Source organism: Monopterus albus, unplaced genomic scaffold (genome assembly GCF_001952655.1).
Source record: "Monopterus albus unplaced genomic scaffold, M_albus_1.0 scaffold24.1, whole genome shotgun sequence".
Classification (NCBI taxonomy): Eukaryota; Metazoa; Chordata; class Actinopteri; order Synbranchiformes; family Synbranchidae; genus Monopterus; species Monopterus albus.
The window spans coordinates 459,102-483,474 of record NW_018127904.1 but is presented as its reverse complement, the minus strand read 5'-3'; the positions used below and the strand labels follow the sequence as shown (position 1 = coordinate 483,474).

General features: G+C 40.4%; 1 protein-coding gene across 1 annotated transcript; it reads right to left on the bottom strand.

The window, feature by feature from the left end:
* Positions 1 to 93: 93 nt before the first annotated feature.
* On the bottom strand, positions 94 to 12,159 carry ifih1 (interferon induced with helicase C domain 1). The gene is made up of 16 exons (XM_020594743.1): positions 11,618 to 12,159; positions 11,115 to 11,286; positions 10,749 to 10,889; positions 10,467 to 10,532; positions 7,639 to 7,862; positions 6,966 to 7,173; positions 4,628 to 4,845; positions 4,059 to 4,160; positions 3,840 to 3,963; positions 3,485 to 3,700; positions 2,725 to 2,981; positions 2,006 to 2,155; positions 1,720 to 1,881; positions 1,439 to 1,632; positions 1,216 to 1,309; positions 94 to 794 (listed from the first exon to the last, which is right to left on the bottom strand). The coding sequence occupies exons 1-16, from the start codon at positions 12,050 to 12,052 to the stop codon at positions 600 to 602; spliced, it is 2,958 nt and encodes a 985-aa protein (XP_020450399.1). The 5' UTR covers positions 12,053 to 12,159; the 3' UTR covers positions 94 to 599.
* Positions 12,160 to 24,373: the final 12,214 nt, after the last annotated feature.

Sequence of the window (24,373 nt, the reverse complement as noted above, 5' to 3'; positions counted from 1 at the left end):
TAAGGCAATTAAAAGGGTAAGAGTTTTATTGTATTGTGGATTATTTCTTTAAAAAGTTAATGCAATTTTTAAAAAAGTACTAGAAGTCAGATAGTGCATCAGTTTTTATACTTTATTATCCTGAAACGTCCTCAGCACCTGTTTGTCTGCATGTGTGTTGACAGGTAGGCTCTGAGGGGCGATCACAGGCTCAGTGGCTCCCATCCCATAAGATCTCAAGGGTTTGAGAGGGCCTATCTTTCATTAATCATTTTCTTTATTTTCTAGTAGTGATGGACACTTGTAGATGAGCTTGAAGGCTAGAGTGTATATTTTATAATCATAAAAGAATTTCAGCAGCAAATTCAACATATACTCACAATCCTAGTGCAACGTCATATTTTGACATACAGAGATTTATGCATTTACCAATACAATTGTAAAATTGTTGCTCCGGACAACCCTGTTTGCAACACATACTAAATCCACTACCATTAGCGACTCCGGTTGTAATGACATAGTAGTAGCACTGAAGTCATGCTGTACAAGCCACAATGTTAGAAAGAAAGAATATAGCAGAAATTTATGTTTTCTTGATTGATGAGTCTGCATAATACACTTCATTCTGTCTCATCATCTGAGCTCTCGACCATCAGGCTCGCATGTTCAGCGTAGTCGAAGGCAGGAAACTTGACAGCAAGCTCAACCCACTTGGTGCATTTACTCAGTGTCTTTTCTTTGACTGTCACCACAAAGTTTTTCACATGGAGGCAGGGGCACTCGATCCCACGGTACAACATCATCGTACCCCAACTCTGCAATAGAGGACAAAGGTTAAGGGATGATGTGGTTGTATGTGCAAACGTCTCCATCAAGTAAGCAAAGGCTTGGTGAGTAACAATTTTGTGCCCACAGCTGAAATAGAATGTGGCAGGAAAATGGCTCCCAGATGAGGTAGTCATGGTCTCAAATAAAAAGATATGATGTCATCTGGCACTAGTTGTGTCATATGGTTCTGATTCATTCATTTTCTGACCATCCTGCTGTGTATTAATGACTGGTCTGGACTTGTCCTATTTTCTCTTATTCATCTGTTCACCAGTCCAGAAACTAAAGGATATTTTCTGAAATGCTGACCTATTTCTTTATGATTCATAAAAAGATATCTTTTCTAAAGAATCCCAACTAAAACTCAGCTTTGCAAAACAAAAAAAAAAAATTCAAATTCACATTTACCTGTCCACAGTCCTTGCATGCTATGAAGGCATTGGTCTCATAATCCAGAAGTCGCCCTTGAAGAGTGGTGTTTTCTCTCCGTATGAAACGTTTGCTGTGAAAAATACAGGGTAAATAATTATCACAGCTTATTTACAGTTAGCGGCATGTAGGTTTTACATCATTAAACATACATAAATTGTTCAGAATATTCTAAAAGGCAACTTTAAATTGTAATTCGTACCTAAACTGTGGGGTAACATTGACTCTGTGTACGTTCTCGATGACCTGGATGTCTTCACCAGTGCAGACGGGCTCGTTGCAGCCTCGGCAGCTAAACTTCACTTGAGATGGGTTCTCATTCTTCATGACCTTCTGCTTCTTCTTTACCATTCTCACCTTTTCCTCCATTATAGCCTGTATCTGAAACTCTATGATCTAATTAAAAAAAAAAAAAAAAACACAGTTGTACAGCAATATGGAATTTCAGTTCAATGCACATAAAGGAAATTGAACTGAACATACCCGTTTGTCATAGTCCTCTTGTTTTAAGGCTCTGATTTTGTCAATGGCTTTGTTCATCATGTCTATGCGGTACTCATTGACACACTCCTTTTCAGCCACCCCAGAGTTCTTCACATCAACCACAGCGTAACTGCTGTCCTCAGCTCTCCCTCTGCCTTTGGCCTGCAAAAAGCAATGATTCAATCAATGCAAGCAGCACAATAAATGCCTCGTTACTGAACCTAACAGCAATAAACATTAACAAAGATAACAGGTTCTTAGTCATTTGACTATTGAGGCCACTGACCTGAATCATAGCAATCTCATTGGTGACAAGGCCATATCGGATAATAACATTGCAGGCCTGTATGTCCAAACCTTCCTCTGCCACTGTTGTAGCAATCAGCAAGTTGAAGTCTCCTTTGCGGAATTTGTTCAACACGTCCCTTTGTTCTGCCTGATTGACACAAATTGAGGAGGTTAAGTTTAATTTGGATTTGAAATGTGTAGGATGCTTGAGGCAAGTGTAGGTAGCTTGTGTACCACGCAGTGTTTTAGGACTCGAGTTCGACTTGAGTCTAGGTTTTCAGGACTCGTGAACTGACTTGGCCTTGAGCACTGATAACTCGGACGTGGACCTGAGCATTGCCTACATTTGGACTCAAAACTTCAGCCTCTTATTTTTGTAATAGGCCATAATAATTTGCCATAAAACATTGATATTAAAACCTGTTCACCCACATCATACTGTATCTGGCACACTTCCATCAAAGCCTACCTTCTGCCTTTCTATAAATGATTTTTATGTATCAAATTGCACTGTTAGAAAGCTTGGTATATAAAATGGTGAGAGCTGTCAAATGTGTTTAATGTAGACCCTAATAACTCTGACTTGAGTAACGGGGACTCAACTCAGATTATTCTTTGGTGACTCGGACTTGACTCGGATTCAAACATGAGGACTCAAAACTCAAATCGGACTCGAGATTTAGTGACTCAAATACAACACTGGTACTGTGTACTCACAGCGGTCATTGGTTTAACAACACTCTGGTCACCTCCTCCAATGAAATGTGAGGCTTTCACTCCAATGTCAGCAAACTTGGGGTTTTCTTGAATCCACTGGCTTAGTGCAATAGCACTACGACGTGTTTTGGTGAAAATGATTCCTCTGGCCTCCTCCCTGCTGCTGAACTCTTTCAGAACTTGACTTCGTAGTTTTGACAGGCTATCATTTTCAAAATTTGGATTATCTGCAAGTTCCTTAAGTTTTTCCTTGCTGTCTGCAGGACAAGAATTTCAAACAACTGAGGTCAGTTCTATTTTTCTTTTTTTAAAATCATTTTTTAAATTAAAGGTTAAATAAATTTACTTTTGTACTGAGTTAAATGAGAAGCTTGTTACCACTTTAAAGTCTGTCTGGTATGGCTTCAGCAAGCAGCTGCTTAGTTTAGCTTAGCAAAAAGACCATTCAAAGGGGAAAATCCACTGACTTGCACACTGTCATCTGTTGCTTCTAAACAAGAAATAGTCTGTCAGACAAACCCCCTGTAAAACTACAACTTGTTTTTACACTCAAGTTTTCATCCAGGTTAAACACACAATGTTAATTAATGAGTTGAGATTATGATACCTTTAGACAGAGCCAGGCCAGCTGTTTCCCTCTGATTCCGGTCTGTATGCTAAGCTAAGATAACCGGCAGCTGCTTTATGTACATGTATACCAAACAGATGTTAAGAGTGGTAAGAAAAAAATCACCGGGGCTTTTTCCAAAAACTACAATACCTCTAAATAGAGTAAAGAGGAATCGCTCAGTTTCTGTCATCTGTATTTTGTGCTCCTCATCTGGGTTTGTTTTCCTCTTTATCTCCTCCTCGTAGTACTTGTTCAGAAAACTGAGGGCATCACACATGCGAATGGTGTTGCTGAGATACAGGCCCTCGTTGTATTGTCGAAGGTGCTCTGCGCAAACCCGTACTTTCTGATCTTCCTCTTTTGCAGCTAAAATGGATAGAGACAGGTTTTAGATCTCTACAAGCCAGGTAGTTTGTTACCAGTAAAAAAGAAAAAACAAAAGCTAAACTGGACAAAGGATTAATATCCCTGATGATGAGAATGGTAAGATAAAACTTGTACTCACCTTTTCGCTCTGTTTGAACAACCCACTGTTCATAATTCTGAGAGCCAAGGTCATAGGTGGGGCTCAACTGGGCATGAGCATGAATGTCCTTCATAATTTTCTTAATTACATCACCAAAGGGATCCTGAAAAATATATTAGGTTGTACAAAAATGCAACACTCTTGCCATTTCTTAGAGAAATTGTATAAAAGATGACATGTCCTGTTAAACTAATGTACCTCTTTTCTGTCTTCAATAGTTAAAGTTATTTTACGTTGTTCCTTTTTGTATTCCCCAAGGCTCCTTGTCATGATCCGGGAAGCATCTAAGTTTGCACAAATCTATGAAAGAGAAACCAATTTACTGTGTTAAAAATGAATCAAAGTCATATACCTCTGTCACACTATTTCTACAACATTTCTGCATAACTAACAGAGTTAAAGCCAAAAGTCTGTTTCCAATTTTATACATTTGTGGTGGCAGGAAACCTTATGGCTGCCCTGTGTGCCTGGGAAGTGTTTGGCTGGACGAATGGGCTCCTCACTGACTAAGGCAGACAAACTGGGGTTAGGGTTTAGATGAACAAAGGATGAATCAGAGACTGTTGTTTCCAGCGACATATGAATATACTGCATGTGGCTCTAATTCACTAAAAATTCTGCACAATATACTTGTTTTTAATGAACAGTTTTTGCTCAAAATGAGCTTAAACCCGGTGCTGGCGATGTCATTAGCTATTATTTTGTCCACATAGCCTAATGCATGCTGTCTCCATAGGTGGCAAGATAAAGCTGAGAATGGTATTTACTCGCAGAATGTGCTCCTCTGCTTTCTTTATTTCTGTGGCTCCTCCGACCCCCGGTGAGGCAGTCAGTCCCAGTATCTGAGGAATGGGCACAGGCTCCTTCTGCTCCTTCTTCAGCCTTCTGTTTTTGTGCTTCTGCTTCAGATAACGCATCATTATGTGGTTGTAGACTCCTCCCTTCTGAGTGTGGTGACACTCATCTATTATGATCAATGTCAGATCTACATGAACAGAAGACATGACAAACATATACTCTATATTAATGTATTGTATTTGATGCAAAGTAGTGGATAATATGACTTTTATAGAAAGCAAAACGGGAAAATATGCAGTCATTGCAGTAACATTCATATTATTTGTTTTGTTAAAACAATAACATTTACAGGTCTAGATTTCTCACTCTTACATTATCGTCCAGGGACATAACTGCTTACATCTTACTGTAAACAAGACTGCAATTTTCTCAACCAAGCGGTGCTATTTTTATGGTATTTATTTATGTATCATAAATAAATAGAGCATCTTTCTGTAGGAGAGAACCTCCCACACAAACCAGCACTTTTCCAGGAACTTTTGACGCAGCATTTTAAGCCACACAATAACATATGTTGGTAAAAACTGTCTAATTCAAAAATAACTTCAGCCAATTAGTTTTTTTTTAACAAAAGTGTAAGAAAACTGAATCATAATCATTAATATGTACAAGTTTACTCAGGAGTGATACAAATTTGCCTCTAGAGTAAAAGAGTATGCAGAGTCTCAATGTACTGTGGGTGATAGAAGCTCTCATGTGAATTTGATCAGCCACACACTGATGGCTTGAACAGACGTGTGGCCTGGAAACCAGGAAATAGGGGGGAAAAAAACATTACACGCTCTCAGGCGTTTCAACAAACAGCATATGTTCCACTGAGGTGGCTATTCCACCTTGGAGTGGTGAGTGCCAACAGGAGTGAACAGCAAAGCCGGAAGACTGACAAGATCCTGTCAGGTATCATCAGGGGAGATGCTGCTATGAGTCCTCCGGGTGGCTTTCTATTCCAAAACCTGTCAGTGTCTGTGGTTTAAGCCTGGACAGCTGAAGGTTTTAAGAAAAAAAAAAGAAGATATTATGGCCATGTTTAATTTTGAACACTTACTTGTTTTAACCTATTCGGCCCATAAAAACTCTTGTGTTGAGATTCTATTAACATCTGTGTTGGATGCCATACTTGTTTTCTTCCATTTCTATCTGTTCTTTGCATTCCCACTTCCCTCAACTGATTGTTCCTCGCTCAAACTGGAAGTCCGCCATTTTGAAGGGCATCCCAAAGCTCTTATATCTGGTCTGAGAAGCAAGGGCAGAGGAAGAGCCATGAGCACTAAATCACTCTTCGCAAAGTCTTTTATGGACCGACACATCCCTTTATCAAACATCTATTGGTGATTGGACGCTTCACATGAAGGGCCAGAGGAAAGGACATCTCATGTCTCTACAAGCATTTCCATAAATCGTCTTTCCTTAGGCGAGTCCCAATGCACCTAATTGTATCCATATTTCCCTCAGTTGCGTCTTTTCCTCGTGTCTTAGTCCTGCCCAAATAAGATGTGAGGAGAGAGGAACTGATGAAACACGTTTTAACTGACATGAAACATCCTTTCCTCGACCCTTCATGCGAAGCATCCAATCATAAACTGATGTCCGACAAAGGGGCGTGTCAATCCATAACAGATTTCTGTGAAGGATGCACTCATCTATCCTCGGTTATAGCTCCTTCAGGCACTCTCCTTGCTCCTAGAGCAGAAATAAGAGCTTTGGGACATCCTTCATCATGGTGAACTGGAATGACTTCTGGGCTGAGCGAAATTCGAGGACTGAGGAATGGTAAAATAAGGGAATTGGGATTCATCTCTTGCTTTTTCTCCTTGCATCTTTTCCTAGCATCTTACATAGGCGGGACTAAGATGCAGGGAAAAGACACAAATGAGAGCTGTGGATGCATTTAAGGGAATTGGGATGTATCCTATAAGTTTATTTTTCTGATTTGTCCAGGCATCAGATCCACCTTCAACTTCTGCATACACCCCAGGTGGTTCACAGATTTGGCATCTAACACTTCAATCTGCTTTGTGATGGGCCTGTTTTCTTCAGGGTCAGCCAGCCACTATTTTTTTCAAGGTCACTTCTTTTGGGGGCCTAGTCAAAGTAGTTTGTTTTCTTCTTACCCATATTGTCTTTTTTGTGTAAATTTGTGAAATACTTAGCTGAGTTTTCCTAAATAAAAGCACTGTAACCCAGCTTAAAGTGGTCCTATGAACAATTGCAAAAGGATAATAAACTTTTTGAGCTGTAAAATCATACCACTTAACTGCACCCCTTCGTCCTCTCCTTTGTTAGCCCTCTCCAAGAAGTTTTCCAGAATCTGGGCCGTGCAAATGATGACGTCATTGTTCTTCACAATCTCTGTGAAAGAGATTTTTAGCTGGCTGTCCCCGCTGACTCTCTCCACCCTATATGTGGGCTTCAGTGGCGAGAACTCTGTGGAATAATGCTGCTCAACAAGAGGAACCTACAAGATACCAGAGCACATGAACTGTTCTAATGAATATGCCACAGAGTCAAGAAACTGAACAAATAGAAATGACCTTCAAAAAAAGATGTCTCCATTGTTTCTATCACTGATTTGAGAGTGTGCTTGTCTATGATCACAGTTAATTGCAGTATTATGAATCTGTTGACAGCAATCACTATTTCTTGAGGCTCTGTAAAACTCTAATGATTTTATAGCTGGAAAACCTTTAATGCCAAATGGAGTAAGTAGTATTTTCCCCCAGTGCAGACCATATCACATATGTGCCAAATAGTAACGGGAGAATATCTTAACCTTGTGGCTTGCAATGTGTGTTGAGCTGACCCACATGTGCAAAGTGAATGAAAGATAAATATTTTCTTTGGATCTGATGATGACAGAAGTAGGGTAACACAACTGTGCAAAGCCATAAGTCAAGTACACCAGACTTTGTTAATGTAGTACCTTGTTCACCAGGACAATTACTTTCCCTGATTGCCCCTCTGTCCTCCTGCAGTCCAGATGCTTTTTGGTAATATAAACTGCAATTCTGGTTTTGCCACTTCCTGTCGGGAGGCATATGATGATGTTTTTCCCTTCCAAGGCAGGTCTTGCGACTTCCATCTGATAATCTCGAAGATCAAAATCGTCATTTTCTGGGCTTCCGGCTGCTGCTGGGTTAGTTCCATCTGTAATGCGGAACAGACATTCAGAGAGACAAAATTTCTGTCCATGTCAGCAACCCACAATTGCAAAAAAAGACAGTGCTTGTCACTGTTGGTGGTTTTGGTCTTGTAATAGAATGTCCTCTTAACACAGTTAAAATGTCGAAACATGCACATATAATATACACCCAGTTCACTGAATACACATCAGATATTTTTAGATTTGATGAACACTGCAGAGGCCCTTCTGAACACTTTACAGTGCAAACAGAAGCAGTTACAGTCAAACCTCATCTTTGGTAGTTAAGATATACAGTACAGTAAACACTGTAAACTGTAAATCAATTCACTGAGAGGCACTATTGGACCATATTGCTTAATTCAAATCAGAAAGTTTAGATTTTTTTTAAAGGTGTGCCAAATGCAGGCCAATACGTCAGGTGAAGTGAATAACATTGATTATCTTGTTACAGTGGCACCTGTCGGTGTGTGGGGTACATTAGGCAACAGGTGAACATTTAGTCCTCGAAGTTGATGTGTTGGAAGCAGAAAAAAGGCAAGTGTAAGGATCTGAGTGACTCTGACAAGGGCTAAACTGTGATGGATGAAGACTGGGTCGGAGCGTCTCCCAGTCTGCAGGTCTTGTTGGGTGTTACCAGTCTGCAGTGGTTAGTACCAACCAACAGTTTCTAAGGAAGGATAAACAGTGAACAGGCAACAGGGTCATGGACTCACTGATGGTGAGGTTGATCTACTTTGTTAAAGTGGTTGAAAATGAGAAATACTGTACATCGGTCTCTATGAAGAGCTATAGTGGTGATATCACACCTGGAGTGGGGAGGCTGTTGGATTTGTATAAAACATGATCTTTAACTTGTCCTCACCACCACAGTTTTCACTTCTTGTAGATGTGTTTTTTACTGAATGGTCGACACATCTGTGCTCTTCCTGACAGTAGAAGTACGGAAGCAAACAGATTGACAGAAGATGCACAGTGAGCTGCAGAGTGACACAAGAGCTAACCAACTGCTGCACTGACTCCTGTGTACACAGTGTTAGGCAGATGGTCGTAATGATATGGCTGATCGGTGCATACCGGTATATATAATCTAGCATATAATATCATTACAAATCTTTAAAACACACACTTGAACACTGCTATGATCAAATGTAACTGCCTCAAACTTTTACAAAGATCAAGAACTGTATTTCATTTTCAAGCTAACACCTGCATGTACAGTATTTATCAGTCATTTAGATTATCTTAAATTGCTCGATGTGTTTTATTTCATCACCAGGTCCCTGTTCCTGACATCTATTATGCAATCATTTTGTCTTATCTTACTGTCTGTGAGGACAGCAGACTTGTTATGATGCATTTCAGTCAGACTTTAAGTCAAAAGGAGGCTATGACTCATTGCTCAGTCTAGACCAGGGGCAAATCATGACTACAGCACCATGTATGCACCCCCCTTTCTACTGCCCTTCCCCTTCAGTTCTATAGTCCCTCCTAGTTATGAGTTCAAACCCCCAGAAAGTTTTTTTTTTTTGGTAGTGCCGACTGTTTTTAATTTTCCCTGCTAGATTTGGTATGCCAGAGTTTAAATGCTCTTTCAAGCAACGACAAAAAGTAAATGTGTCTGTACTGATGGAGAGAGAAATCTTTATGAAGTACATGGGCCTGTGTGGTTCCCTAAGCCTTTAGCAGCAGTTCCCAGATATTAGACTTATTAGAGAAGGAAATGTCAGCAGACAGCTATGTTCAGTATCCTTTCAATTAGAACAGAACACCCACAGGCCTATTCGTTAATTTGATTAAATGCAGTAAATCCCACTTAATTTCAGAAGACACACAAATAATTCTGCACAACTTTTTACACAAACTGGTGGAACAATCCTACATGAAGTCTGTTCTATTTAAGCCATGCACTCTGGCCAACGACTGTCAGGTTTAAGGCATTACTCAAATTAATGAGCCCAATTGTATTGTAACCTAATATTAAGAAAGGAAAGACATCTTCTGTTGCCTCATTTCATACAATTATTTCCATTGCCTCATTAGTCCATTTCTCTGTTCTGGGTTGATTATCCCTAGAGCTATCATTTATTACGTGAACACAATGTCAGAAAGGCATTTTTATGAAAACAGTGCAAAAAGGGATGATGCCGATGTAGTAGCTATTGAAACAATCAAACAAATTAAGTATGATATCAGCTTAGAGGATCAGAGGAGGGCCAAACTCCACAGTGAATTAAACTTTTCTTTTACATTTCTTTACAGCCCCTCAATACAGAGTCAGCATGTGGTTTTCATTTACAATGCTGGCTACACTCCGCCCTCTTTGTGGTTTAGTGTGGTACACACATGGAACATATTCGGTGGTGTCAAGCTGACAGGACAGAAACATATTCCACTTGCAGCACATTCCAGCTACATTCACTCTGCCGTTATAATAACAATAGCGCAGCTACAGATCCAACATGCTACTTTCCTGCTGTGACTTGAGTTTGGTTTTCATGTGCAGGCTACTGGGGCAGAACTAGAACAGAAGTTTCTTAGATTACTAATATGCTTTAAATACATCAGCATCAAAAGTATCAGAGTGAGTGACTGTGAATCAATCCCACCTGGATTTGAGGGCTCCAAGCTGTTTGACAGTTGTTTGGATTCAGTGCTCACTCCCTCATACAGGTCTGAAAAGATATCAACCAAAGTGTAAAAACCACACTCAAGGACAGGAGATACTTAATGCATTTACACTAACATTTGGAGAACCTTTTTTCAGAAGCAATGCCCCAATTACTGAAGTTTTTTTTTATAGACACCTTTCAGATTTTTTTCTTTTACTTATTTACCACTTCATATAGTTCATTTTTCAATGATCATTGAACAGAAGTTCTCTGTAAGACCTGCGGCTTCATCCTGAGGATCCTCGGTGTTGCCGATGTCCATAGACTCTGGGCTATTATGGCTTTTAGCCGCAGCTGGATCCTCCTCCATGGTGATGTCATTTCCTGTGGGCTCACCTTTCAATGAAGGCAGTTTCTCATCTGAGCAGAAGGATAAATGAACATAAACATTGTGTAAGTGAAGAATGATAATCCTCAACTACAGTAAGAAAGCAGATTTGAGATTATTTTATAATGCTCACAGCACCATAACCAGTAAACTCTAACAAAGCTGTCAAATAAAATAAGGATTCTGTGAGTACTCTGCAGCCATAGACTTGTATGGCATTCCCTGTTATGGGTGTATGCTGTAGTAAAGTTATTCACCTTGTTTGTCACAGTCAGGTGGCCCGCGAATCAGCTGGTACAGCTCCTGGTGTCCAGTTGTTTGCAGAATATCGAGAAATTCAGAAATCCATCCCGGGCGACCTTTCACGATTCTTTTCAGAAGTTCACGGGCTCCAGCTTTGGGTCCCCTGTTTTGTATTTCTGCTCTAATCTAGAATACGACGAACATATAGTCTGATTGGAAATGCAGGCATAATGATCTGCAAAACAGAATCGTGCATTTGTCTGCCATCTAGCGTCCAACAACAGGAAACACATCTATGTTACTGTACGTGTTCCTTAACTTTCACTTTGCAGTAGCTGAGAACAGCTGAGATAATGTACACAAGTCTACATTCTGACAGTTTGTATTAAAAACATTCTGAATACATATTGTGCCCCTTTCAGATTGTCCTTCGTGGACTGTCATTGTGCAGGTGAACTCCAAATGATAAGAATATCAGTAGTGGTTTAACAGCTCACCTTCACAACAGTGTACTTACAATCTCAGCGTCATTGTGGGTAAGCAGGGTTTTAGCGAGACAGTGTGGATACACCTCGTCAGTTTTCATGTCCACAAGACTGGGATACAGTATTTCAATAAGCCGGACACAGCAATCGTTGTCTGCCTCCACTTCAGGTTTGGGGAGATTCTGCTGTAAGTAGTCAGCTGCATGTTCACAACCAGAGTGTAACAACGCGTCAACAAACGCCGTGAACCAACCAGGGCTGTGTGGCTTCTTAAGGACTGCGCCAATGAGGATATCCACGGCCGAACGGTCACCCTCGGTCGTTGCCTTTTGTTTGATCTGTTCTCTTACTTCGGGTTCGATAAAATGTATATGATCCAGAACCTGCTCTACCATAATATACCGCTGTAGCTTCAGCCTAAAACATTCAATAAGACGCTCACATACCTCATCGTTATCCGCAGCCATGACGACGAACCTAATCGATACTGATCGCAATACTGTGCCACGGGCTCCCCTTCCCAGTTTAAGTAAAAACCTACTGAGGGAGGTCAATGACGATTCACGGTGCTCACATCGAGGAAAACGAAACTCTTTCACTTTCCTTTCTCCAACAGTGTCTCCAACTCTAAAACTGGCCACTAGATGTCGCCATTGGACCAGGAAGGTTTACTGCATGTTCACCACGACCTGCAAACATTTCCATGCAATTCACCTCTTCACTGAAATAGTTTTTAATACTCAGCTCTTAATAAGAGCGTTACATCTGTGAACCTGTGGATCTAACTATCAATAACTCAAGAATGCTCATTTTATGAAAGCAACATTTTTAGAGCAATTTTACTTTGTGATTTGTGCTTTTTTTTTTTTTACTAGGGCCTCAAGTTTCCTTTCATCATTTCTTTCCTAAGGCAACAATCAAGAAAATATTAATAACAGCATAATAAGAATAATAAGACTAAGCAGGAGAATAAATAAGGTAGAATAAGAGCATACATCATCATTTTAAAGTACAAACGATGTTATTTTATTCATATTAAACTACACATAGCCTAGTTTATATCCTCTTTATTTCACATAAGTACATTGCATTATTTTCTCAATTTATACCATAGCTTTATAGGTTCAGCTAAAAAGATTCTGGTCCACCTGACAACAGCTCATCCTTCTAAACCCACCTAACAACTCTGCCAACCCTTTCTTGAGGAGCTCACTATATCCTTAGATAATAAATATAATCATGTCCTTCCTATTCCATACATACCGGAGAAGTAACGCCAGCATTTACATTGTAAATTGTTCTATACTGACTTGAAAAAAGAAAAATTCAGTGGCATAACAATAAGTGTCTTTAATTTATTGCTCTCGCAGCTTCAAACAAACATATACTACTGGTGTCCTAAAGAGCTTCTTATATAATGTGCTCAGTTAAAAAAATACATTTTTTTAAACACCTGGCAACAACTGGTATGTGTTTTCTAACAAGCATCTAACAATATGTTATCTTTAATATACATTGCCAACAAAACAGAACAGGTAAACAGTATGATTTGTTGTTGCATGACTAGCTAGCTATACATGAAGATAGTGACTTAGCATTTGGACTGGTTGTGTAGGCACAAAACCCTCCCTGGGACTTGTTCATGGACAAGTACTAACTTTCCCATGTGTTTCACCCCCCCCCCCAACACACTCACTACTGTAAGTGTATCCTTAAACAGACAAGTATGCTGACATCATTGTATACTGTAATGTGCTACTTTGGGCTCAAAAGCAGTGCAAAACTAAAAATACAGTATATATTCGCTAGCAGGGACCTGCCCTCACTATGGATGAACAACAGATGTGGAATGCTTAACTTGAGATGTTTGTGCACTTGGCAGTTTTGGGGAAAAGATTCTGGAGGTCCGCGCCACTCTCGGGCACTGGCAGACCCCCAGCAGATATACAGTATAGGAGGAAGAAGATATTAGAGAAAAAAGGGGGGTAACAAAAAGTGGAAGCAGGCGTATGGTGGTTTCAGGGGTTTAAATATGTTGGGAAATGGAAGGGGCGTAGCTCGGGTCAGATCCGGCTCCTGAACTTCAGATGATTTCACTATCTCCATGATATAAAACACATGCACTGCCTTGTAGAAATGTCTACATCAAACTAGCTCTGGAATAACAGCAGAATACTCTTAAATCAGCATGTTAGGATACTTGCCCAGACAAACATGTATGGTGTGTTCTGTTGGCTTAATGTAATACAGTTGGTGCACATCAGTGACTGCAAAAATAATGCACATTGTTAAAAGAGGAAAACTACAGTATGTGTGAAACTGTGCTGTATATTGCAGTGCAATTGTCCATAACCCCTGAGTCACACTTCAGAGAAGACAGGCATACATCTAAGGAAAAGAAAACTTTTGTACATTTGAAATAATGCCATATTACACTAGTGGCTGCAGGCAATACTTTGTATAGTGTGTACATATGCAGGCTCAGGCCCTCTAAGTGGTAGAATCTGTATATGTATTGCACACAGGCTTTAGACTCTAACTGGCTGTGCTCATTAGTGACTCTGGAGGGTGTCCATGTGGCCAGTATGAGGTAAGACCCTTTGTCGCAGTGGAGGAAATTCACCACCTACAGCCCGGTCAGGGCCACAGTTTCCAATGCTATGAAATAATGTCCATCCATCCATTATCTATACCGCTTATCCTGAAGAGGGTCATGGGGGGGCTGGAGCCAATCCCAGCTGACACTGGGTGAGAGGTGGGGAACACCCTGGACAGGTTGCCAGTCTGTCACAGGGCTTACAAAAATATCAAGTGGAACTTCATGCTTTAGGCTGGCTATTCATTCATGCACAATGGTAATAAGGACACAAAGCAGTGCAGAATTCAGTTAACATTAGGTCACATTCTTGTTTCCCAGTTATAGACTACACAGGTTAACTGCCTGAACAAATAAGTCAATGCCAACCAGCTGCCACCCTACCTTATTGAGAGCTATGGGCCACCTCCAGCCAGTATATACAATCTTTAGACGCTGCCTCCATCTCTACTTGCCTGTTACTCTGAAGCATAGAAAGAACACTGAGCGATCAATTGCTTTATAGTGAGTGGTACAATAGCCTCCTTCTGTTGAAACTCAGCCTCTGGAGAGATGACCTTTCCCTCCTCTTATAACAGGCATAAAAGGGTGGGAAAAGGCTTGACAGTGTTACTGGCAAATTCCTGTCCAATGAGATGATTGCTGCTAGCTATGCAAAATGCATTTCACAAGTCTATCAACCACTATTAATACTTTTGTGCAGAAGTAGTGATAAAAGGTATGCAGTATGACTTCCAATTGTAGCCTTGCCCATCAGTTCTACTTTTGTGTGTCTCTTGACATGCCCTCAGTACTTAAGAAAATGTTGCAAGACCTTCTGTGTGGTGCTGCTGATACTCTCACCTTCTGTTCAAACAGAAAGGATGTGTTTTTAAGTGCCTGCCTGTACCATGAATCCCTGTTTATGGTCTCTCCATGGATCCTTGCATGTTCAGCACCCACAGATGCCTTAGCTGAGGGTATTGAGGGGCAGCTGGCTTGAGTCATACTGTGCACAGGGCGCACATCTTGGTTGGGTTGGCCATCTTCCATGTGCTGCACAAACTGGTGAGCTGTAGAGACTATGGACCGAGCACTCTGGAGTCAGTCTTACACTGGCTCTGCAGCTGACACCAGGAAGAAAGCGACGTGATGCGATGCCCTGGAGTGCTGGTTGTTAGCACCCAGCTAGTGTGAGGTAGGTCAGTCAGCTCTTCTTGCTTTGTAAGTAACGATGGAGAGACATCTCTCTGATGGTCTAGGTCATCAGGCCTTTTTTAGGTCTGTGAATGTAGACAGACATATGCACTGGTACTCGTATCTGACAGTGTACACACGGAGACCAGTTTCGCAACAGTAGTTCATGTAGTGTTCATTCTGCCTGACTAGACGGGTGGCCCACTCCTGTGTGACCAATTATGTGTCGAGAAATGTTGCAGCAGAATCACAGGATGGAGTAGAGAGCCATTAGTGTACAAAGCCTGGATGAAAAATACTAGTTCTATCACAACCAGGTGGAGCCTTTTAACCACCATCCCTGTCAATCAAGTAGAATTTAATGACTGAGAAAGTATTGTCCTTATCCTGGTTGCTTGGGCATCTACATGCATGTCAGTAAGAAAATGATTGATGACACTTATTCAATCAGAGGACTCCATCTTGTTTTGATAGAACCACTGTTACAGTATGTAACCATTATTATACCGATAACTGCAGAAAACACTTTGTTAATACACTGTTAACTGCAGAGAACAGTGTTTTATCACATGCATAATGAATAAAAAACATCTTTTCATATTACCAAGGCATTGCAAATTAACAATATAGATATCTGTACCAGCATGCTGATAAAAATTTGCTACTTAGCAATTTCAATTACAACGCTGTGTCGCTGAAAGGTTTATGTCCTTGGAAACGCTGGGTCTGAGACAGGTCTATAGAGTCCAGTGGTGCTGAGGTTGGAATCAGAAGGAGGTGGGGTGGAGGAGGAAGAGGAGGAGGGGGAAGAGATTTCAGCTGGAAGAAGGATCAGTGCAGACTGGTGATGCCCTGTGATCTGTTGTTGTTGTTGTTGTTGTTGCTGCTGCTGCTGCTGCTGCTGTTGCTGTTGTTGCTCTGGCTCTGTTTGTCTTTGTACAAGCAATGTAGTAAGGCTTTCCTCGATGGGTGCATTCACTTTGGCCAAGATTGACAGAGAGTCTGTAGATTCCTGAATGCTGCTCTCCAGTTTGTGGTTGGGACCCTGACAAGAAGAGTGGCAGAATATGTACAGCTTAGTTGCCTGCACTGGGGTATACTGACTTGTATTTACTCTAAAAGTGAATCAAGTTTTTTCATTTTGTTTCAACCTGGCAGCCTATTTTTAGTAAAAGAAAAGGTTCAGAATTAAATGAGAACTGTTACAAGTTATAACTGCCAGAAAAAATAACTGGTATATTAGAAAAAATAAATGCAAACTGCCGTATGTTAAATAAAGCTCCCAGAACTAGTTTTTTTTAAAGTACAAAAACTGAAGCTAAGCCAAAACATTTCAGCATACAACAAACTTTAGTTTGTTTTAGTGTCTATCAGCAAGGTCATCCAGACATTAAATGGCATCAGGTAAACTGGTCAGTCAAGGAAAAGCTTGTGAAAGTGGCTCAGATTTTTGTCCTCTGATTGTGCAGACTTCCTGGCAGATAAACTAACAAATGAAGACATTCAACAATAACAGAGTAAAGCAGGTTGGAACAAGGCAGAGGAGACTGCCTCATTGTCTCCTTGGTGTGAATGTGACTGGTGACTGTAACAGCCAGCAGAGGCATGACTTCAGAGTAGAAAAAAAATACAATGCTTCACATACATATGTGCAAAAAATAACATGATTCATAGGGTAAAAAAAAAAAAAAAGTCTCTACTGAATAAAATGTCGAGTCCTCACTTGAGCTCCTGTATGGGTGAAAAAATGGCTTGCACTCAGAACAACTGGCTGAACTGTGGTATTCTGGACTGGCGGTCACAGTGCTGTAGGCTGGAGGTCCCGCAGTTGGCTGTTTCTGTAGGAGCTGCAGGACGTTCTGAATATCTGAGGTCAGCTGAGACTCCAGCCTCAAAGAGAATGAAAAGGAACATAGTGAAACAGACAGTCCCAGAGAAGAGATGAATGCATCATTCTGTCAAGTCTGATCATGTAAGGTCTTAAGAAATGGTAAAGGTGTGGAAATATTCTGCCAGAGTTGTAGACAAAAGACACTGCTTCTGCTAGGAGTGATAATGAGCTTTGTGTAGGAGGTGTGAAGTCAGCATTTACTATGGAAATGACTATCACACTTGCCTGGTCAATATAATTATGACTTGATTTAATCAAAGCTCTATATTTAGGGCATCAGGTTAAAGCTGATAATGCTGAATAGCTTTTTAAAGAAATGTATTCCATGTAATATACACTCACCGGCCACTTTATTAGGTACACCTGTACAATTATATGCAGTTCAATGCAACACGTCTGCCATAACATCTATGTTTATGAAGTTCAGTGTTTCATTGTCATAAATGTGTAAATTCAATTACCGGTATATGTTTATTATTGAGGTCATAGTTAAAGGTGGGGTTGTACTGCATACAATTTTACAGGCGTACCTAATGAAGTGGCCTGTGAGTGTACATAGATGATAGCAACCTAATTATGTTCCTGGTTTACTGGGCTCCTGTATTGTAGCAAGCCAGCATTTCCCCCCCTAAGGTATGAATGATGAGAGACAAAGTAAAAGCTTTCACAGTGGACATTCACTGCAGGGGCAGCAAGTTTTCTTGGTTATCTATATGAATTTGTTGAAATGGCTGCTACACCAGCATTTCGTTCCTGTTATATCCTGACAGACGACAGTCAAAGCTGCAGAAACACAAACAGACAGAGGTGCTGCTCATCCTGTGGCCAGCTAGCATTAGAGGGAAAATAAGGTCAGGTAGAGTGCAGTTGGTAAAATGTGTTTTTTTTGCGCTAAACAAAATGAGCCAGCCCAGCATTTCAGGGACCCTGTTGCTGTCTTTCATTCTCTGAGATAATTCCAGCAAGAAATACCATCTGCTGTCTATTCTAGGTGGCCCGCAGGTTTGTCATTAATACTAGGGCCAGCCAGTAAACTACAGAAAATAATCAAACCGAAGTGTAATTATTAATTTTGGAAAGGTATTGTACATACAATATTTATTGTTTAAATCGCTGCGAGTTTAGCTAGGGAGCAGGGTTTTATTCTAAGATGTTTCAGAAATACTTTGTTCTCCTTTATCTGTTTTAGATACCAAACACTACTCACTAAAATTGTACAAACAAACCTTTTCATTCTCAAGTTTAAAATGTTTCAGTTCTGTTTCCAGTAGATCCAGCCTCCCACTCTGAGTCCGACAACAGCTTCTGCCAACTAATTGCCTTTCTCCACCTCCTCATGAACATTAGTAACTGAACTACAAGCTGCCAGTGGACAGGGGAAGTGTATCTTACTTTAAGCAGTGTGGGAGGTGACAACTTAAAAAAATAAAGCACTTCATTATCATTGTCACCAACTAAAAATGTAATGGTATGATAATTAATAAGAATAATCAGAGAATATAACAAAAACAAAGTGCCCTGGCCTTCTGCCTTGAAAGGTATTTTTACAAAATTCTGCACAGACAGTTTTGTCAGTCATGCACATGTTCAGTTTCTGAACATTAATATTTATTTTAATTTTCTATTAGCATGGCCAAAAATGTGTGCCGATTTCAATATGGCAGTGTAGAAAAGGCACCGCCTAGAGGTAGTAACGCACACCACGTGTCGTAGTGTCAGGCTTCAGGTCGGCAGTAATAGTATTACATAGGTAGGTCTCTGTGTGTTTTTACAGCTAAATCATTCAATCCAACTGAAATGTTCCAGGTAATTGTGCATAACGTTACAGACATTTCCCTTAAATTCTGCTTCACATATTTGGCATCTTTGGTAGCTTTAGGACCTCCACTTGTAGTTAAAATAAGTACTGTGGGGTTTAAACATGCACGTAGTAGTATTTACATGACAGAAGTCAACGCAACAGGAAGAGCAAACTGGGTTGAGTCAAAGCAAATCAGACCACATAAACACTTGGCCCTAGGTTTTCTAGACCCAACTTTACCTCTTTACAGGGCATGCACACACAGTACAGATACATCTACATTCAGGTAAATACTCCAGTAATCACCATATTTAATTTTTAACAACTTGAGCTTGAACAATAAGCTAGTTTCAACTGTTTTAGCTGATTTTCTACCAACATTCTACCTTGTCAGGCAAAAGCACTAGTAGTAATATTAGTAAAAGCATTTACTTAAGTAGAAATACAATAATGCAATTTAACTACAAATGCTATGCCTTTTTGTGCCACTAACACAAAGAAACCATTGAAACGTATTGTAAGGGAAAAAAGACTGATTAGACACTGGTTTATAAACTAGTAAAGTCCACTTTCTCAGGTAACTCATAGCTACACGCAGATGGCTGATCCTCGTTTAATTGGCTATGGATGACGCTAATGGCTGTTCCTCATTTGATTAATCCTCATTTAATTGTATGCTGAAAATATGTACCTGCTTAAGTGGTCTTGAAGCTGACCTAAGCGCTGTTCCACCTCTCCATATGTGATTTCACTGGCAGAATTATCATTGTCTCTCAGGTCCTGGAACTGTGCTGACTCATCCAGGTAGTCCGTAGGCTTCTTACAGGTCCATTTATCACAGCACTGATCTGAAGGGCCAGAGCAACATGCATACGTTACATTCACACATGTGGGTCGGAGCAACGTCATCACTAAACACAAAAACCCACTAAAATAGAATGCAATTAATCTCTACAAGAGAGCTGTGTGTAGGGTTTTTGTTATAATTTATCAAGCCCTGGTACCAGGAGAATTGCTAAGGCAGTGTTTTCCACTAGCAAACTAACCCTGTTGTTATCTCTGCTGGGCACCTGCTAGTACTCAGATTGCTGTCTTGTGATATGCATTGAGTTGCTTTTGTGGTTTAAAACACAGAGGTGGTTAGTTATGTGATTAGATTATCTGGTACAGCAGACTGTGCAGGAGGCTTTGTACTACTACGATAAACCATAAAGATAGGACGATCCTTGTGGGCTGTTATGTGTGCCTTCACCATGGATGGCACTTATATCTGCAGCCTTATTTACTATATCCTTCCAGCAGAAGAGATCAACAACGGTTTCATTCTGTCACTGTGTCTCACGATAAGAAGGTTCCAGGTTCGAACCTCATGGCCGACTGGAGCCGACGGTGTGGAGTCTGCACTCTAGCTTCCTCCCACAGTCCAAAGACATGCAGGTTACTGTAGGTTAACTGGTAACTCTAAACTTCCCCTAGGTGTGAATGTCTCGATGTGTCAGCTCTGTGATGGACTGGCGAACTGTCCAGGGTGTAATCTGCCTCTCACCCAATGGGACTGGCTCTACCCTCCCCCATGACCCTTTACAGGATAAACAGTATAGATAATGTATGAATGGATGGATGCACTTTTTAAAGCTTGGCCTACTTACACACCTGAACCTCTCACAGAAAACACCTCAGAAATTGCCAGAGTTTAATCACATCTCTATTACATCTATGTCTATGCCTGAGTCATGTCTGTATGGTAAAAATAGGGCAGTGGATTGCTGCTGATATGAACGAGGGTGGACACAGAACAACGACATGAACACCGGTGAAATTCATTACAATAGCCATGCAATAAGAAGCGTGTACTTTTATTGACTGCATACAATAACTGGATGGTGTTTATATTAAGCTATTGTTGTGTTTCAACTCACCAACTACCGATTTTTTCTTACCAATTAGGACTGACTAATGCCCCTGCACTGCAGTCCTTGTAATTCCGTGCTCAGGTGAACATTAGATCTACATGAAAAGGCAGTCCTCTCATTAAATGAGACCACTGCTGATTAAATATATACACAAGCGTACATTCTTGGATGATTACCCAGTAATGTGAACAGTATTTTTTTCCTGTTTACCTGGAAGTTGTTGAGAGGGAGGATAAAATAATTGCCACAGTGATAACTGTCCAGGGATGAGAAATCCTGGGTCATAATGTTATAAATTTCCCCTGTGTTTGGTGTAATAAAAGACATGGCTAGCAACACTTCTTTAAAAGGTCATGTCATAAGACGTTCCGAGAATTTTCATCAATGCACATAATGGATTCATCAGTAAAACAAGATATATTACCCTCAAAAGATGGCCTTCTCCCCAAGCTGTGTCTGACAACAGGATCTGAGCGATTGGGTAAAGAGGGACCCTGGACTCCTGAACATGTCTCTATACACGGGTTAAAACTCCTCTCCCTTCTCAAGTCTTTAACCCCTTCCTTGTTTTCCCCTGTGGAATGACAATCAACAAGCGCCAGTGGAATAACACAGTACTCTGTTCCACAGAGAACCAATGTTCGAGGCGAGCACCACTCTGTGGACAATAACAATAAACACATTTTCAACCACAAAACTGAACCTGTGCAGATTAGTTACTACTTACTCTTAGGTAGATCGGGTGTGAAGGAGATCCTTCTTTTAATGCTTTTACTACCCTCTCCATCAGAATCACAGCCTTGGGAACTAGAGGGCTGCAACAGTGTCAGAGTTATTAATCTATTAATTAATAGAATTATTAGTAATTGCTTATTAATCTTGAAGTACTACGAGATTCAGTCAATCTAATATAATTTGAAGTAATAATATACTTGAATATTTGTCAAACAGCATCAGATGAACATGCGGGTCCCGCACCACCAGTGTAGTATTATTTACCTTGGCAGACCCATCTCTGAGGTTGAAGGTAAGCTCCAAATTGTTGAAGAAGTAGTCAGCAAACTCTGGATACATGTCTAACACCTCCAGCAGATCCTCTCTCTGAATGGTGCTCAGGTCACAGTAACTCAGAGCGCGCACATCGGCGTTTGATTTTCCAGGATTGGCAAACACATGGATCATTTCTCCAAAGATGTCATTTTTTCCTGATGGTGACACACATACACACAGGCAGTAAGATCTACAAGTAGTGCTGTGCAATATGGGGAAGAATTTGAATGTCATATTTTCTATGAGGACTCCTCAGGCTCTTACTAAAGGGCAGCAGACATGTTTGTTTCTTGTGGATAATGAAAATCAAACAGCCTCTACTCTGTGTTCAGTACACATTCTCCCAAGGCCTGTGGATGAGTTGTCTTTCTATCTTTCAGGGCCGGCCCAAGTCTTTAAGGGGTGCTAAGCAAAATTTATTTGGGGGCCCTCCACCACCTCGTTGTCGCCAGTACTGTCAGTGCTTGAACATTTGCACATGTACTGTTAATCTAACCTACCCATTATCAACTGTAGCTTTGCTTACAACAGATGCCTAACATAAACATCATATATCATATATCAGCTCGGCATGTTTTTTTTTATCTTTCTATGCTTTTTAATCTTAAAAGGTACTGTAGTAAACTCACATCAGAGGTACTAAGTACTAAATACTAAGTGTACTTAGTACTGCATGTAATGCAGTGAAAAGTAACAAAATAATAAGCCAGTGACTTGGTCTATGTGCTTCTGGTGTAATAAAGCATAGCCTACTTTTTCCCCAACTAGAAGTCACCAAGACAATAACAAAGGACAACATTTGTAAAGTTACAATGACTGGCAAGGTGAACAGTACTTTTTCTGCTGGCTCTGCAGCTTTTCACTAAAATAAAATAGGCTACTGTAGTCAGGCAAACATACAGTAACTTTATCTTCATGTTTTTCCTCATCCTTTGTTTTCTCTGTTCAACAGCAATGTCCTTTTTTGCGACATTATTCTTTTTTTTGCTGCTTTTTCCTGGTTACCTAACGTTAGGGTCTGACAGACTGTGCTTGCATCAAAAGCCGCCTTTATTATATGTGTGGATGCATAAACAAGCTCTCTGGTAGAACATTTCAAATGCTCTTTGGGGCCCTCTGGTGGCCACGGGGGTCCCTAAAGAGGCGCTTAGTTCGCTTATGCCTCGGGCTAGCCCTGCTGTCTTAGATCCATTATTTATGGTGAGGAATAACTGCTAACTCAGAGCGACTTTGATGTGGGAGGGAGGTCTGATTGCGACTGACACATTTTACATGATGTGTACTTTAAAGGAAATATTTGGGTTCGTAATGGCTATTATATAATGAAGTCAATTTTATCAGCAAGTGTCTAGGAAAGCATGCAATCAACCATAGTTTTCAAACTAGATAATCAACAAGTTAACTCTTCTGAAATCAAGGTCTATTTTGCAAATATATATAAATAATATATCTGGTTTAAAGGCCATCATGAAAAATCCCTTTCTTGGTCAGAGTTGGTTACTAAATGCCAACCCTGCAAGCAGGGTTTCAGCAGAAAGAGATATGATATGCTGGCTGCCAGTGTGGCTTTCACAGCATGTACTGGACACCTTTCTACCGCAGAGGACAACCTCACACCCAGTGGTGTATCTCTCCCCGACAACACAACTCTGTTTACAAGGATTTAGATAGTCATTAGCCTGGACTATAATGTAAAAAACTAATTCCTCACCTGTGGAACAACGCTACCAGCCTTTGGACTCCATATCATTACAAGAGAGAAATGTAATAGCACTACACTGACCACAGCTTAGTTAGAGGTCGGGGCAGTTTGGTAGGTCAGAACAGACAAGAAACACGTTTTCACAGACAAATTGCTGAAAAAATCGTGCTGGTGGAATGTTATGCTGGTATCAAATATAAATGAGCTGAGATCAGTGGGTTTGTTAATAATGGGTTTTGTGTGATGCAGCAGCTTTTGTTAAGCTTAAACCTCATTCTGTCAGATGCAGCTTTGGAGAGCATTCATCTCATGAATAATGGCAAGTTTAATCCAGGCCTGGCCTGAAGCACCTGGTTGTGGTTCAACCATGATGAAAAAGATAAACACTCATTATTATGTAAGACTAGTGAGTATTCACTATTACTATATTACTAAGGCAAAATAATATTTCAAATTCAGAGCGAGGAATTGTTAAGATCACCTTAATATGACTTTGATCCTTTTCTTTTTGTAGGATCAGGTTTGACCAAAAGCTGGTGTTTTACTTTGTTTCAACAGGTCTGATGTTGACATTCAACAGAGGCTGCCACTACATCTACACTACAATTAAAGCTTTCATGAAGGATATACACAACAGACTTACTGATTTATTAATTACT

Coding starts and splice junctions, on each gene's coding strand:
- ifih1 (XM_020594743.1), bottom strand. CDS start 12,052: ATGGCTGCGGATAACGATGAGGTATGTGAGCGTCTTATTGAATGTTTT. Junction 2,156..2,724: donor TTGTTAAACCAATGACCGCT/GTGAGTACACAG, acceptor TGTGTCAATCAG/GCAGAACAAAGGGACGTGTT. Junction 795..1,215: donor CATGCAAGGACTGTGGACAG/GTAAATGTGAAT, acceptor CCTCTATTGCAG/AGTTGGGGTACGATGATGTT.